The 17,389-nt window shown below is 40.4% G+C and overlaps 1 protein-coding gene and 1 long non-coding RNA gene across 2 annotated transcripts in view; both read left to right on the top strand.

Annotated features, from left to right (window-relative positions):
* The window catches only part of LOC138981220 (uncharacterized), a 357,841-nt gene that overhangs the window by 265,614 nt on the left and 74,838 nt on the right, over positions 1–17,389 (top strand). The window lies entirely within an intron of this gene.
* LOC138981217 (ATP-citrate synthase-like) overlaps positions 1–17,389 on the top strand; it is a 61,359-nt gene that overhangs the window by 14,532 nt on the left and 29,438 nt on the right. Inside the window, exons 4-12 of the mRNA XM_070354064.1 lie at positions 2,493–2,555; positions 3,162–3,260; positions 6,472–6,563; positions 7,929–8,008; positions 9,359–9,489; positions 11,256–11,374; positions 12,276–12,412; positions 13,477–13,656; positions 15,064–15,209. Coding sequence (XP_070210165.1) covers positions 2,493–2,555; positions 3,162–3,260; positions 6,472–6,563; positions 7,929–8,008; positions 9,359–9,489; positions 11,256–11,374; positions 12,276–12,412; positions 13,477–13,656; positions 15,064–15,209 — 1,047 coding nt within the window. The remainder of the gene's footprint in view (positions 1–2,492; positions 2,556–3,161; positions 3,261–6,471; positions 6,564–7,928; positions 8,009–9,358; positions 9,490–11,255; positions 11,375–12,275; positions 12,413–13,476; positions 13,657–15,063; positions 15,210–17,389) is intronic.

The following is a 17,389-nucleotide window of genomic DNA, read 5'->3' as shown; positions in this document are numbered from 1 at the left end:
TGGTCCCAGGGGCAGGATTGAGAAAGCAATATTGATTGGATGCTGGGCTCAATACCTCACCCCTTTTTCACACCCACCCTGCTAGCGTCTCTCTTTTCCTCCGCCCTGCTCTGTGTCTGGCTGCGTGTCTGATGGATGGTGTCAAGCAGTATGTAAGAAATGTTAAGTCCTTTGTACTGGAAACTTGCATTCTCCCAGTAAGGTAATATATTGTACTACGTTGCAAGCCCCTGGAGCAATTTTTTTGATTAGTGCTTTTGTGAACAAGAAACAATTAACAAGTGGCTCTATCCCATCTCCCCCCCTTTCCCCGTCGCAATATAACCTTCGTGGTTGAAAACGACGTTAAACACCAAATAAAGAAAGAAAGAAAGTCTGATGGATGGTCACTGTCCCCGTGGTGTTTTTCCTTGTGGCTTTTTTTTGGGGGGCGAACATTTCTTATCTTGTTGCTTGCTGCTCATTTCAGAGTAGTTGCTACTTAAGTGGTAGTGATGATGTTCAAAGATTTGATACTTTGTGGATTAGGGGTATGTAGGAGGATTAGGGAGGAAAAAGCAAAGATTTAAATGATCAGAAGCGGAACGGTCATTCTTGGGGATTTTATTTTCACGGTTACTTGATTCTGGAGGGATTATAAAGGTGAAGAAAGATACTGAGACAAAATTGTGATGTCTGGTGGACAGTTTGAATGCACTGATGAATAATTAAGATATGATGCAGCCACCATCTATCTACTCTTACCCCCACACTTCCACTACATTGTACTCACCCCCTCCCCCAATCCCCACAAACTGCATTTTATACCACCCTCCGTGTTCGTGAGAAAAGAAAGAAGACTTCCATTGTAGGAAGAATTAAAGTAAAAAAGAATATATTTGAAAAGCAACAATACTTGGCTTCACAACACTTAATATTCTTCTTTCATCCCCAACTTTTCACATCGACCACACAGAGATGAGAGCAACAGACAGACACACACACACACACACAGACACACACACACACAGACACACACACACACAGACACACACAGACAGACAGACACACACACACACAGACACACACACACAGACACACACACACAGACAGACACACACACACACACACACACTGACAAACACAGACAGACACACACAGACACACACACACACACACACACATATCCCCTCTGCTTCCCCGCATCCCCCTTCCCCACCCACTCAAGTCTTTTTTGAAGCTATCGTGCAGCCTGATTACACCCCATGATGGATAATAGTCTGGTAGGGATCCAGACCGAATCTTGCCAGCTTGAGAATGACTGAGTTGCCTGCGCCAAATTGGTTTGATTTGGCTGGCCATCATTGATTTACTGTATGTGTGGCTGCCATTGCAGTTCTGTTGGTGTGGTAACTCTTCTGGCTGTGGTTCTGGTTTTCGCAGCTATTGTTTGGGATCTGCATGCTGCCTATAGCTATAGTACTATCGGGAAGTTTTGTAGCTGTAGGGGTCAAAACATTTGTTGGTGCAGATGAGAATTTGAATAAAGACCTTTTGTCATTCTTGTGTTTTCTCTCGTTTTTTTGGGGGGTCTGTTTTAATCAGAGACCCCTGACCCTATTGCCTTTGAGTGGGATCCTGTGTGTATTCATTTAAGAATGAATGCATTTGTGTATTGCACTGCAGAGAGACCATTAATTTGAGCAGAAGCTGTCTCTCAATTGTCACCTGTTATCAAACATAGCTCAAAATGGTTTAGAGTAATAATGCATGATATAGGTAAGGTATTGTACACCGGCGCCTGCTTGTGGTCTTAACACAATCAAAACAAATACAGTGGAACTCCTTTTTATAAGACTATAATGCCTTTTCAGATTTTCTGTTCATAACCTGTGTAAATGTACCTCTATTTCAAGACTCCCTCCTTTTTAAGACCTGGTTTTCTCAGATTTTTGTAGGTCTTAAAGGGGGGGGGTCCCATTACTTTGGTGTACCATGTATTCCTGGCGATGGCAGATCGAAATACAGTACAGGTAATGTAGACTATATGTATATTATTACCCCTAACATTCTCATCATATTTGATTTGGCTATCTTGTCAGACATCGAACGGAAATGTCTACATTTTTATCGCAAAGGCAGCGTTTTTCTGCATGAATTGCGAAAGAGACAAACGGCAAAGATTATGTTCTGCTGGGCAGAAGAAAATTGGTTTCCTTTCACATGGAACGGTTATATTGATTTCTCTGTGTGGCTGGCGTTCTATTTCCTTCATTTGGCAGTTTTAAGAAGGCGTGAGTATCGTTTTTATGTGTGTTACAGGCAGTCGTGTATGAGCAGTACTGGTGGCTGCTTGATAGAAAAACGTAGCGCAGGGGACTTTTTGTTTGTTCTGCAGGGAAACCTCCTGTTTGTTTTGCAGCTGGGCAGCTGTTACTAATTTGAATGGATTTTGTTTTATACAGTAAGTGGTTTTTGCGTTGATGTTTCCATTGTCATGTTGTCTGTTTTAGATTGGTGCAGCAACAGGGAAGCTGAAAAACTTTGTCATTGAACCATTTATTGAACACAAACAGGTATGTACCAGGGTTGTTAATGGATATTAATTTTCCTTGTTTTAATATTTCCACAGTGATACCTGTAATGTCTGACCCCTCTGATGAGAGGAAACCTCCTAGTAAAGGGCACTTTGTGTTGACCTTTTCTCTACTGTTTTAACCTAAGTATTTATATTCCTGATTCTCATGAAAGGCCACCTGAAATAATTATTAGGGACAATTAATTTGGCTGGTCCCAAGCGTGTCTTAACCACTGTAATTCGACCGCCATGTCATTCAACATGTCAGTGGTAACTTGTAAATTGTTTCTTGTAATTTTGCAACTGGTTCAGATATCAAGTGTTCATTTTTTGTGGTTAGTTTTATACTTTGCTCAGTCAGTCACACATTTATGGTGGTAACGGAGCCATCTGAGTTCATTTATAATGATCGAGAGATAACACAAATTCTGATTTGTAGTTTTCATTTTCCTGTATAAGGACTGCAGCTTTTTTTCAAAACTTGTTGATCAATGCTAAGAGAAATTACTAATTGTTTATGCCAATAGTTTTCTCTTGTTGGTAATTGTTGTAGTTGTTGTTATATAAAAGTTTTATTAAAGTTTTATCATTATTTTGATTGCAGGAAGAGGAGTACTATGTGTGCATTTACTCTAACCGCTATGCTGACACCATTTTGTTCACTCACGAGGGAGGGATGGACGTCGGCGACGTCGAATCAAAGGTAAACAGACTGCCATTAGAAAATATCTCCAGTCGGTTTGTTTTGATTTTTATCTGAGTTAATCTCTTCGCTCTGAACGACATTGTCTGAGTTAATCTCTTCTTTCTAAACAACAATGGAGTCAAAATACACCATATACAGTGGAGTCCGGGTACAACGAATCTTAAGGGAGATACATTTTAGTTCGTTATATCAGTAATTCGCTGTAGAGTTTTCAACCCTAAATGGCCTTAAGACAAGTTTTCCCATTCAATCAATCAATCAATCAATCAATAAACTTTATTAATCTCTAAAAGAGAAATTGCATTGCTGAGCTTTTGTGTCCGTAATAAAACATACATAAAACATTCAAAAATAAACATTTGTTCTTTGTCATTCATACATTCTTGTGTTCTTATACATTTTTTCAATTCATGCATCATTATTCTATCATAATTATGTACGTACATTTATTCTCTTTTAACAGTCTGTCTTCAAACGCATCTCAGAGAGGAAGGCTAGAGATTTGTGTTGTGCCATAGGTAAAATCATGTGCTTAGCTATGAAGTAATGTTATCACATGTTATTTAAAGGCATATGTACGCGCTCCCGTGTTTACAAAGTGTAGTTTGCCCATAATCGATGTCAAACGCACCATAAGACCATGTAATGACGATATGTCGCCATGCGCGGACCATATACATGCATTACAGCTTGTTTTAGAGTCTCAAAAACTTTGGATGTAAACAAAGACGCGGAGTTATTTCCCTTGCGTCAACGCTACCTCTGTTGGCAAATCTATAAATAGGACGATCCAGATCAAAATGAAAATTAACATATCTCAACATTGAAGGGGTCCTAGACCACAATATTTTGCAGGGAACTTAATTTAGCATGTCTCCAGCTGTTGGTAAAGCAATTAGCGTGTATAGTCATCGAGTACATATGGCTTTAAGGAAAATGAGTAAATATATGTACCAAGCGTATAACATCAGCAAAACTGAGAAAATACAGCACATTGGTTATCACATAAGAAAGTATATTAAAAATAAATTAACATGCATTCACCATCAACAATGCACAAACGAAAGTCAGCACCTTGCCGGTTATCACATATTGTCTAAGAGAGTAGAATAAGAGTATATAATCATGCAAAACAAAATCAACAATACTGGAACAATACAGAACACTGACCCCGTGCATCAGAGCGACAACACCAGCATCTACCGCCCCACCTGAGAATTGAAGATGTGAATTGCAGATGGAATGAACGAATTTCTGTAGCGTGTGGATCTTGCGGTTGGTTGTCTGAATCTGTTGCTCCTGTCTGTCCGTCTACTGTCAAATTCCGGTCTGAGTGGGTGCGAGTCGTCAGCCAAAATCTTCTGTACCTTGTCAGTCAGTCGTCGTTCATGTGTTGATGTGAAATTGTCCTGCTTCCTCCCAACCACCCCACTTGCTTTCCTGATGAATTTATCTAATCTATCCCTGTCTTGCGTGTTGATGTTGCCACCCCAACACACGGAGCCAAAGTACAACACACTATTGCACGTTGAAGTGTAAAACATCTGAAGGATTTCTTGTCTGATGTTAAAAGACCTGAGTTTTCTCAAAAAGTACAGGCGAGAGTGGAGTTTCTTCACAAGGGCATCAGAGTTTGGTTTCCATGTCAACTTATTGTCTATAATCACCCCCAAATACTTGTACTGCTCTACCTTCTCTACGACCTCCCCCTTGATCACTATCTCCCTGTGTACACCTTCAAATGATCGTCCCATCGATCTTTCCTTGGAGAGTACAATCTCTGCATGTTTTCAACAGCTTCATAATATAATCCATAGAGGCGTAGTTCAAATGTTCACTTTACTGTCACAATTTTAGAAGTAAAATTTAAAAAGTCGTGTAAAAGCCTGTACATGTACATTCTGATCAATATCCGATTTTATGGTGTCCACCAGTTCTGGTGCATGTGCTACCCTGGCCAAGTTTCCTCTCAAGACATCAAAGAGACCGCCCCATAGGTTAGACTCCCCATAGATTAAACTCGGTCACTGACCCGGGTGCAGGAAGTGTTTCCTCTCTCATATAAAGGGGAACCACCTCTCATAGCTAAAACTGGGTCAATGACCCCTGGGAAGAAGGTCAGTGTCTATAAAGAAGGCCACCCAGCTATCACAATGGACCTGCCTTTGATCTCGACTCACAGCAGATCGTTGTAGCCTTGTGACTTTTTAGAGCACAGTCATAGCTTAGCAGCTGATTGGAATAGTGAAAACACAGCCGCGGTGGCTGTTCCGTGCACCTCCCGCTGTTTGTTCAGAGTTCGCTCATCACGCGATGTGCACTTGTGTTTGTGTATTTTTGTGTATTTTTGTCTTTGGAGACAATTATTGACATCAGTTCGTTGTAGCCTTGTGACTTTTAGAGACAAAACGGCTCTGGGGCGATGAAAACGTGTTTGTTATAAGAGGGGTTCGTTATGCAAATGAGTTCAAAAGGTTCGTTGTAGCCGGAAAGTAACAAGTAAGAAATAGAAGGCTGTCTGCCGGGAAATCAATGGCAGTTCGTTAAAAGCGGGATTTCGTTATACCCAGGTTCGTTATAGCTGGACTCCACTGTATGCATAAGAATTTTAGGTTAATATACAATTTGCATGTTTTTCTTAGCAGTTAAGAGAATGTACATAACATTTAATTCCGAAATTTATGAAGATATCAAGATCGACTATTTCAGAAAAATAGCACGAAAGAAATAGTTACGCATATGACTACATAGGTTTTAATGTGTATGCTGATGGAATTGCTGCATGGAGATACAATGTTCGTTCAATAATACAATTCATACAACTTTATTGTCTGTAATGTTCTGTGTCATATGCAGAACTTCCTTGATTGATATGTTAGCTAAAAGTTTCAGAACAATGAATAGAACAGCTTTTGTTTCTTTTTTGCCTTGAAGTATAATATTGACCTCATATTTGTATTAGTTAAATTTGACAACAGTGGTTACATGTAAAGAAAGGACGTACCTTTTTTCTCTAATCAGAAGTGTCCCTTCATTACAAATTGGCCTTGTTATGACAGGAATATTTTGGTCAAGAGGATAGACAAAAGGACTGAAAAGTATCATTTTGTAGGATGTGCACTGTCATTGGACGGGCCTCGCATGGTAGGTACTGCTGTAGTTCACTATGCCTGGTTAGCTAGTAATACAGAATGACTGCTTTTAACAGGCAGCCAAGCTGGACATCCCAGTGGACACAGACACCAGCGCTGACAAGATAACACAGAAACTCCTGACCAAGGTCCCGGCATCAGAGAAAGAGTAAGTGTGTGGTGTTTTTGAGTCACTTGAGAAAAAGTGACTCTATGTAATCGGTCAGTGTTAGTCTGTCCGGCCGGCCGGCCGTCCGTAGACACCACCTTAACGTTGGACTTTTCTCGGAAACTATCAAAGCGATCGGGCTCATATTTTGTTTAGTCGTGACCTCCAATGACCTCTACACTTTAACGATGGTTTCGTTGACCTTTGACCTTTTTCAAGGTCACAGGTCAGCGTCAAAGGAAAAATTAGACATTTTATATCTTTGACAAAGTTCATCGGATGTGATTGAAACTTTGTAGGATTATTCTTTACATCAAAGTATTTACATCTGTAGCCTTTTACGAACGTTATCAGAAAAACAAGGGAGATAACTAGCCTTTTCTGTTCGGCAACACACAACTTAACGTTGGGCTTTTCTCGGAAACTATAAAAGTGACCGGGCTCAAATTTTATGTGAACGTGACTCATTGTGTTGTGAATAGCAATTTCTTCCTGTCCATCTGATGCCTCATATAATATTCAGAACTGCGAAAGTGACTCGATCGAGCGTTTGCTCTTCTTGTTATAAGGTAAATATCATGGTAAGAAAAGATAAAGAGGATAATCAATATTCTTCTACCATATATCCATTAAAGTGAGTGAGTGATAATTCTTTTAAAAGTTCTTGATATATGATGTCAGAATGTGCCTATGTCAAAATGAAGTCAGCTTAAAGGCACTGGCTGTATGTGAACATTGGCATCTGACAGTTCAGATTTCTGATTTAGATAACATGTGTTTTTGGAGGGGTGATATCTACAAGATGACGTGACAAAGTTTAATGCTTGTGTGCTAGGGGGGGGGGGGGGGGGGGGGCTATGAAACCCCCATGATTTTGCAAGTAGATGATTAGCAATCATGCATGCTTTAAATCTCATGCTTTAAATGTGAATGTTTCTGACCTGTTGTTTGTATCAATGCATTTTTGACGGGCGCTGTGGCGTGGTGGTAAGACGTCGGCCTCCTAATCGGGAGGTTGTGAGTTCGAATCCCGGTCGCTGCCGCTTGGTGGGTAAAGAGTGGAGATTTTTCCGATTTCCCAGGTCAACTTATGTGCAGACCTACTAGTGACTTAAGCCCCTTCGTGTGTACACGCAAGCACAAGACCAAGTGCACACGGAAAAGATCCTGTAATCCATGTCAGAGTTCGGTTGGTTATAGAAACACGAAAATACCCAGCATGCCTCCCCGAAATCGGCGTATGCTGCCTGAATGGCGGGGTAAAAACGGTCATACACGTACAAATCCACTCATGCTAAAAACATGAGTCAACGTTGGACTCTAAGCCCATGAACGAAAAAGAAAGAAGAAGTATTGCATTTTCAGGGCACTGTCCAAGTTCATCTTTACCCTCTACAAGGTGTACAAGGACCTGTTCTTCACATACCTGGAGATCAACCCCCTGGGTAATGACTTTTTATTTATATTTAATATATATTTGTAACTGGTTTCCGCTTGGTAATTATATACTCTCTTGTCAGTTAAAGTTGCAGCAGTTTGGTGTCACCTTGTAAGGATGATGTTCCTTTGTTTATATGCCCTCCTAAGTGGTACTCTGCTTGTGTCTTTGTGAACCCCCCGCGGGTTAGGGGGAAGAATTTACCCGATGCTCCCCAGCATGTCGTAAGAGGCGAGTAACGGATTCTGTTTCTCCTTTTACCCTTGTTAAGTGTTTCTTGTATAGAATATAGTCAATGTTTGTAAAGATTTTAGTCAAGCAGTATGTAAGAAATGTTATGTCCTTTGTACTGGAAACTTGCATTCTCCCAGTAAGGTAATATATTGTACTACGTTGCAAGCCCCTGGAGCAATTTTTTGATTAGTGCTTTTGTGAACAAGAAACAATTAACAAGTGGCTCTATCCCATCTCCCCCCCTTTCCCCGTCGCGATATAACCTTCGTGGTTGAAAACGACGTTAAACACCAAATAAAAAAAATAAAGAAAGTGTCTTTGTAAGAACTTGGAACCTTTTTGTAAAAACACCAACCATTATCCTAAGTTTTAGTGGCTGTAAAAATCCACTCGTGCTAAAAACATGAGTGAACGTGGGAGTCTAAGCCCATGAACGAAGAAGAAGAAGAAGTGGCTGTAAGCAGAGTCAATAATTTTCTCTTTGGCCCTTTTGTTGAAAAGACCATTCGATTTTTGTGTGAAATCAGTGGGTTATTGTTGACTTGAATGCTCACAGTTTTGGTAGAATGCTGTAGCTGTGTAATTGCTGTCTGCTCTGATCTGGTATCAGATACAAATCTGACTTTTTAACTGTCAGCGGTTAACGTTTTGGACCCTTTTTTTGTGCAGTTAACACGATTAATGATACATTGTGTTCTCCAGTTGTTCATGTTGTGTTCTCCAGTTGTTCATGTTGTGTTCTCAAGTTGTTCATGTTGTGTTCTCCAATTGTTCATGTTGTGTTCTCCAATTGTTCATGTTGTGTTCTCCAATTGTTCATGTTGTGTTCTCCAATTGTTCATGTTGTGTTCTCCAATTGTTCATGTTGTGTTCTCCAGTTGTTCATGTTGTGTTCTCCAGTTGTTCATGTTGTGTTCTCCAGTTGTTCATGTTGTGTTCTCCAGTTGTTCATGTTGTGTTCTCCAGTTGTTCATGTTGTGTTCTCCAGTTGTTCATGTTGTGTTCTCCAGTTGTTCATGTTGTGTTCTCAAGTTGTTCATGTTGTGTTCTCACGTTGGTGAAGCTTGATTCTTAATTGTTATTTTTTTTAATGTTTTGATTTTTATGTTGTGTGTGTGCACAGTGGTGAAGCAAGGCAAGATCTACATTCTGGACCTGGCAGCCAAGATCGACCAGTGTGCGGAATACTTGTGCAAGGCAAAGTGGGGAGACATTGAGTTCCCACCTCCATTTGGCAGGGATGCTTTGCCGGAGGTTTGTAGCTGATAGCTTTAACTAGATTTTATGTTCTAAATCATTTCTGTTAGTAGCGCTTATGATATCTTTTCGAGAACAACAGTGAGTCATCTGATAGATAAAACCTCATTAGTTCTCAAGTCTTAAAAAACAAAGATACTCATTCTCCAAGACAAGGTGGTAAAACTTTACACATGTGATGATTCAGTGTGTTTTATCTGAACATTTAATATGTCATGCTGACAAATAACATGGAAATGCATAGTTCATGGTTTTGCGAAATTGAAAACAACAGCAAATGGCTTATTTGAAATGCTTCCAATCCTTGCTTATTTGTGCACAATTTCTGTAAATTACAACCTTTTGAGTTATATTTCCACAAATTTTGGAACCAGGCCTGTGTATCCATTCAGAAGACAAGTACATGACTCTAAAATTTAACTTTGTAAAAGAATTTAATTGTACAGTCGAACCTGTCAATAACGTCCCTCCAAGGGATTGAACAAAAGTGATTGTCATCATTTTCACGAGTTTTCATTCACAAACACACCCCCCGCGGGTTACGGGGAAGAATTTACCCGATGCTCCCCAGCATGTCGTAAGAGGCGACTAACGGATTCTGTTTCTCCTTTTACCCTTGTTAAGTGTTTCTTGTATAGAATATAGTCAATGTTTGTAAAGATTTTAGTCAAGCAGTATGTAAGAAATGTTAAGTCCTTTGTACTGGAAACTTGCATTCTCCCAGTATTGTACTACGTTGCAAGCCCCTGGAGCAATTTTTTGATTAGTGCTTTTGTGAACAAGAAACACTTAACAAGTGGCTCTATCCCATCCCCCCCTTTCCCCGTCGCGATATAACCTTGAACAGTTGAAAACGACGTTAAACACCAAATAAAGAAAAAGAATTCACAAACACCTAGGAAATAAATCTCGTGTTCCCCATGCAATAAATCAAGGTGGTGAATGGGTTTGAGCTTTCAGGTGAAACGTGGATTGTCAAAGTAAAAGCCAATCAGGCTGATTGTTTGATGTGTGGAACCATCGCGGCTTTGGATTTGTGTTTCCGAGGACAACGATTGTAAGCATTCACTCTCAAAGACCCAATCAATGTTGATAATTACCGCAGCGACTCATGGTCAATTTGCAACTTATCTCTGTAATCGCAAAATCCACAACGAAAAGTCATAAACACTTAAAAGAAAAGAATTATGCTCAACACTTACTGAACTCACAGGTATGATCGCAGCTCTGTACATTTTCAGACTGGAAGAAAAGCGTCAACAGGCTATGTTTGACGTCACATAAAAGTTTGACGTGTTATCTCGTGCTACTGTGACGATGCTTTGTGGCCCGGAGTTGGATTCTAAAAATTCGTCTCCCTGTGGGTTATTGTGCATTTTGTTGCACAACCAAAATGATGACAAAAACGATGTTTGGTGGCTTGTTGTCAGACCAGCATTTTTTTGTTGGTCTTCGGGGAGCATATCGCCTTTTGTCACATATTTATCAACCGCGGCCTTCGGTCTTGGTCGATAAAGATGAAACAAAAGACGATATATGGTCCCCTTGGACCAACAAAAAAGCTGGTCTGTCAACAAGCCACCAAACATCTTATATTGTAACAGACAGGTGCTTGCCTAAGAAAGGTGAATTAATTCTTTTTGGGAAAAAATGTCGACGAGCCTTTGGGGTGGTCGTTGTTATTGAGAGGTGCATGGTCGCCATGGCAGATTCGACTGTACTTGATGTGTGTACTCTCACAAATGTCTTAACTCTTGTGATAGGAGGCCTACATTGCTGATCTGGACGCCAAGAGCGGTGCCTCCCTGAAGCTGACCGTGCTGAACAAGAAAGGCAGGATCTGGACCATGGTGGCCGGTGGTGGTGCCTCCGTTATTTACGCGTGAGTTGCTTGGAGGCCTAAAATAGATGCAGGGCGATGTTTCTGTCAGGCATTGAATTTGAATTAAGGTTTTGAACAGATAGGGTGATGTTTCTGTCTGGCATTAAATTGAGGCTTACTTTTGAGGATGTTTACAGCTAGCTGGTATAAATGAGCATGCTTTAAACAGATAGGGTGATGTTTCTGTCTGGCATTAATTTGAGGCTTACTTTTGAGGATGTTTACATGCAGCTAGCTGGTATAAATGAACAGACCGGTGTGGTGTTTTTTGTAATAATATAGGTTTGTACTTACAGCTCTTCTGGCTCGGGTGATTTGTCACTATTGTTTAGGCCAAAAAAAAAATAGGTCTGTTTACGGTAACATAGGGTGAAAGAATAGGGTCGGTAGGTCGGCTTCTTTTTTTTCTCCCCTCTCTATGATGTTTCACAGTTCATTTCTTCTCATCAATCCCTGTTTTTGCCCAACATAACTATAAACAGTACTCTGAGCTTACCTCCCTTCTGTCGTCTGCTGTTTGAGCGCAAACAGCTCTATTTTGGATGCGTTGTTGTTGTTTTTTTTTCAGACGATCCAAAAAAAAGATTAGGGTCAAGCCTAAAAACTAGGGTCGGTCGGGTTACCGTAAACAGACCTATTTTTTTTTGGGCCTTACTTGTCTGTCTTGGTAATGGTGTATTGGAGTGCGTGTTTCTGTATCTTTTGCTCTTTTTTGCATACACCACAAGCGTTTGTGCATAACTCACTTTACCCATATTTATTGTCATGCTCTAAAATCACGCAGAATTTTCTTCATCAATGTAAGCAAAGAATATCAGGCGTTATGACTGAATTGAAGATTGTAGTTTTCGTGGAAACTAATTAATTGTGGAACATCAATGTCATCATTGTTGTGGATCAGGGACACAATCTGTGACCTGGGAGGGGCGTCTGAGCTGGCCAACTACGGAGAATATTCAGGTGCCCCCAGTGAACAACAGACATATGAGTATGCTAAAACTGTGCTCAGTCTCATGACTGAGGAGGCTGACTCAAGAGGTAAGTCCCTATTTTATTAGTTCTGTTCCAGCGTTTGTTTACCAGTGACTACAAGTTTCTGTTGTCTGGGAAGGACTTTTTTGTGTAAGTTTCAATCAATCAAGAGTTAATGAAGAGAGAGAAGAGTGTCCCTCTCCAAAGGGAATACAGGGTACATCAGGTGACCATTTTTATACTGTTTTTGACTCACATGCGAAGCAAAAGTGAGTCTATGTACTCACCCGAGTCGTCCGTCCGTCCGTCCGGAAAACTTTAACGTTGGATATTTCTTGGACACTATTCAGTCTATCAGTACCAAATTTGGCAAGATGGTGTATGATGACAAGGCCCCAAAAAACATACATAGCATCTTGACCTTGCTTCAAGGTCAAGGTCGCAGGGGCCATAAATGTTGTCTAAAAAACAGCTATTTTTCACATTTTTCCCATTTTCTCTGAAGTTTTTGAGATTGAATACCTCACCTATATATGATATATGGGGCAAAGTAAGCCCCATCTTTTGATACCAGTTTGGTTTACCTTGCTTCAAGGTCAAGGTCACAGGAGCTCTTCAAAGTTGGATTGTATACATATTTTGAAATGACCTTGACCCTGAACTATGGAAGATAACTGTTTCAAACTTAAAAATTATGTGGGGCACAAGTTATGCTTTCATCATGAGACACATTTGGTCACATATGATCATGGTCAAGGTCACTTTGACCCTTATGAAATGTGACCAAAATAAGGTAGTGAACCACTAAAAGTGACCATATCTCATGGTAGAAAGCCAATAAGCACCATTGTACTTCCTATGTCTTGAATTAACAGCTTTATGTTGCATGACCTTGGATGACCTTGACCTTGGGTCAAGGTCACATGTATTTTGGTAGGAAAAATGTGTAAAGCATGTGAGTCGTATGGGCTTTGCCCTTCTTGTTATAGATTTAAAAAGTTACAGCACGTTGGATTTTTTTCTTGCATAAGACTCCGGTTGCCCCAACGAATGCTGCAGTGAGCTGGAGGCTCTTCAAGAGATTAAAGTTTTGAAAATCCTATATCCCTGGCGCTATACTCTATTTGCAGGCAAAATTCTGATCATCGGAGGAGGCATTGCCAACTTCACCAACGTGGCGACAACATTCAAGGGCATCGTGCGGGCGCTACAGGAGTTCCAGCAGAAGCTGATCGAGGGCAAGGTGGTCATCTACGTCAGGCGGGCCGGACCCAACTATCAGGAGGGTCTTCGCATCATGAGGGAGTTGGGTGAGTGCATGACTCTGATTTTGCTCCTTTTCTTTTCATTCTTCCAAACCCTCTCCAGCGAAAGCGGCATATGGCTGCCTTTATGGCCGGGTAAAAACAGTCATACGGTTAAAAACCATGGGAGTTTCAGCCCATGAACGAAGAAGAAGAAGAATTCTTCCAAACACAAGATTAAAACAAGTCGGGTCAAGCGATTTCAAAACATTTAGTCAATCTGTCGGCTTGGAACTAAAAAATCGACACTGAAAATCTGGGAGTGGACATTGAAGAGACTACTGAAACCTGGTCAAAACTTGACTAAATGTAAAAATAGGCACTAAGCCTAAGGAGAGTTGGTTCATGTGCTAAGTACAAATATAGTGGTTGCGCTTGAGAGAAATGATGAAAGTGAGATTGCATGTTCTCAGTGGCACAGCTGTGGCTGATTAGGGAGATGTTTTGATGATCGATACACAGGAAGACTGAAAGTAGCTGAATTGCGGTTTTAGCTTGAGAATAGGGTCCGATGTTATGACTCAGACAAGCCCAATCTTGTGTATTCTTTGACTGGACAGCTTTCGTTATTGTCGTCAAAATATCAAAATGATATCTATACAGTGCAATAAAGATTAGTTGAATGATGTCTGCTGAAAAAATGTCATATCTCAACACACACACACACACACACACACACACACACACACACACACACACACACACACACACACACACACACACACACACACAAAATAAAAAATCATCCTCAATGAGAATATACCTTGCATGCTGCTGCTTATTGATAGGAAGCGATCTTGAGTAACGTGATCCTTTGTGTAGTAAAAAAAATAAAGTTCAGTACAATTTCTCGATGGATTGAAACAACAATACTTACTCAGTCTGGGGGTGTTCTCTTGGCACAGCTATCTTCCTTTAATCACCATTCCATAGCTTGTGTGGGTTTTTTGTTTTATTGAGCTGTTACATACATTTTGATATCATCAATGTTATTTCTGCTTGATGCCCAATCCATAATCTTAGATTTTAGATATTTAAACAAACTTAGTCATTGTGAACATTAACATCTTTAAACATTTAAAAATCCATTGTCTTATAAATCATTGAACTGCTGTGCAATTGCATTTACAAACCCATTGACCTATGAATCATTGAACTGCTGTGCAATTGCATTTACAAACCCATTTACTTATGAATCATTGAACTGCTGTGCAATTGCATTTACAAACCCATTGACTTTTGAATGATTGAACTGCTGTGCAATTGCATTTACAAACCCATTGACTTTTGAATGATTGAACTGCTGTGCAATTGCATTTACAAACCCATTGACTTTTGAATGATTGAACTGCTGTGCAATTGCATTTACAAACCCATTGACTTTTGAATGATTGAACTGGTGTGCAAATGCAGGAACCAGCCTGGGAATCTCAATCCACGTGTTTGGTCCTGAGACGCACATGACAGCCATTGTCAGCATGGCACTGGGCAAGAGAGAGATCCCCTCCAACCCCAAAGCTATGCCAACCACCGCCAACTTTCTCCTGCCAGGAAACTCAGTAAGTTAACACTATTGTGACTAGCACTGCCACGGCGTTTACGTCCTGCCTGCCCAAGCTTGCCACCAAGAAACTTCCCAAAAATCAGTGACTGTAAAGAAATCTGTCTAGCAAGCTTGAATTAAGTCCAATCACCACCAAATTTTGTGTACTAATTCAAAAATGGATGCCCAGTTCAGTCGTGCTATTTATAAGTTTGTCACGCGATTTGTTTTAGCAAAGGGGGATAATTTGTGTTTTTTAACGTTTTTTTGTGTGTGTTTTATTTTCTACTGCTTTTTTTAAAAGTTATTTTTTAACAGAAAGTATTATAAATAATGTTATAACCAAACAAGGTGTAAAACCTATGAATTAGCTGAAATATTGTTAACATTGTACACAGAAATAAGGAGACAGTACAAAGAAAAAAACAAGCAAATCACGCATTCACTCACAGCATCCTGACTCAAATGAAACAAAACTGTAACACTCACCAAATGATGTCTAGGTAATCCATATTGAATATAAGTCACATTTTCACAACAAAGTACCAACTGTACACCTATGAACAATTCCAAAAGGATTTGAAGGCTCCAGCCATCCATTGTTATCAGTGCTGCCACGCCCCCATAGCTCTTGCACGATTCCGAGATACATGTTCGTCTAGCAGTATCACCGCCTACCACGTGTAGTTTGCCGACTCGTACTAGCAACAACGGGACTGTTTCTTCCTCACTTTCACTGCTTGTATCGCTTTCGTGAGGCGAAAACGATACGTCCGAATCATGCTCTACGGGATCCTCTAGGTCCAACATCCGGAGAATCTCCTCCCGAGACAAGGCTCGCCTTTGATTCTTTTTTGTTTTCTCAAAAACGCACACAAATCAGGCGAATTTGCAAATGGCAGAAGGGGACGCCAAGTGTATCAAGGGAAACAACTCAATTTATTTGCAAGCTTCAAAAACCGGGAAGCAATCACGAGTCGTGTACCCTCTATGGCTGGTACTGAAAAATGCGCGTCCCGTCCATGGGCGTGTCAGCGCTGGTACTGATTTATCAGTGTCCCGTCGCGAAAGTGTTAAAGGCACAGTAAGCCTCCCGTAAACCATCACAGATACTGTCAGGCTTTTACACACAGTACAAACACCCTTCCATTTGAACGCTCACCGAACGGGAACATCCTAGGTGCCCTACGTAAAGAGCGAGCAATTTTCAAAGAATTAATTTTGCGGATTGTTTCCTCACACAATCGGACCTTGGTGCGTTTTGGCGCTAGACCTAACTTTTAAAATCTAAATAATAAATTGACAGCTTGTTACACAAACATTCTTAAATCATAAAAGAATTCTTTTTTCATCAAGACAAGATCAGTACAATTCGAAGTTTTGAAAGTTTGAAAAAAGAAAAGCCTGGAAGCAGGGTCACGCAAGGTCGTGGTTCTCTTAGCAGACGACGGTTTATGCATATCGCCAGTTCCTCTGAACAGTGAAAAGCCATCGCTAGAGTTCTTGTGAACCACAGCCGTTTGTTTCGTGCATAATCAGAGGTACATAATAACGTGCTATTGCAGATAAGCTCACAGCGAATTACAAACTGACGACAACATTGTGAAAAAGGGAAACTGGATCACACGGGTTCACAATGGCTCAGGGGTAAGATAAACCACGCAAAAATAAATTCTTTGAAAATTGCTAGCTCTTTACGGAGGGCACCTAGGATGTTCTCAAGCGGTGAGTGTTTAAATGAAAGGATGTTTGTACTGTGTGTAAAAGCCTAACAGTATCTGTGATGGTTTACGGGAGGCTTACTGTGCCTTTAATCAAGTTTAATTCATTTGACTTATTGATCTCTTGCTGCACATCTAAAACTTGACAGATGAAAGTAAAGTAGACTGGTCCTGGTATTTCCCAGTTTACCATTGTCTGCCACTTTAAGTGAACAGGAGTTTTAGGTGATCTGCACTACTCGTCATAAAAAACTATACAGATGCGTTTGAGGGCAGATCTTTCTGATGAGGCCGTTTATCGTAAAATCAATTATATGACTGAAAAGGCCTGTTTATTCTCCTAACCTATTCAGAAAACAGATTGGGTTTACATGACGTAGTGTCGATACAGTGGAACCTACAACACAGACACCCCCCAAATTCAAATTTGCAAAATCAAGGTTTCCGCGTTAAAATTGACAAAAAATCAAAACAA

Source organism: Littorina saxatilis, linkage group LG12 (genome assembly GCF_037325665.1).
Source record: "Littorina saxatilis isolate snail1 linkage group LG12, US_GU_Lsax_2.0, whole genome shotgun sequence".
NCBI lineage: Eukaryota > Metazoa > Mollusca > Gastropoda > Littorinimorpha > Littorinidae > Littorina > Littorina saxatilis.
This window is presented reverse-complemented; position numbering and strand designations above follow the sequence as displayed.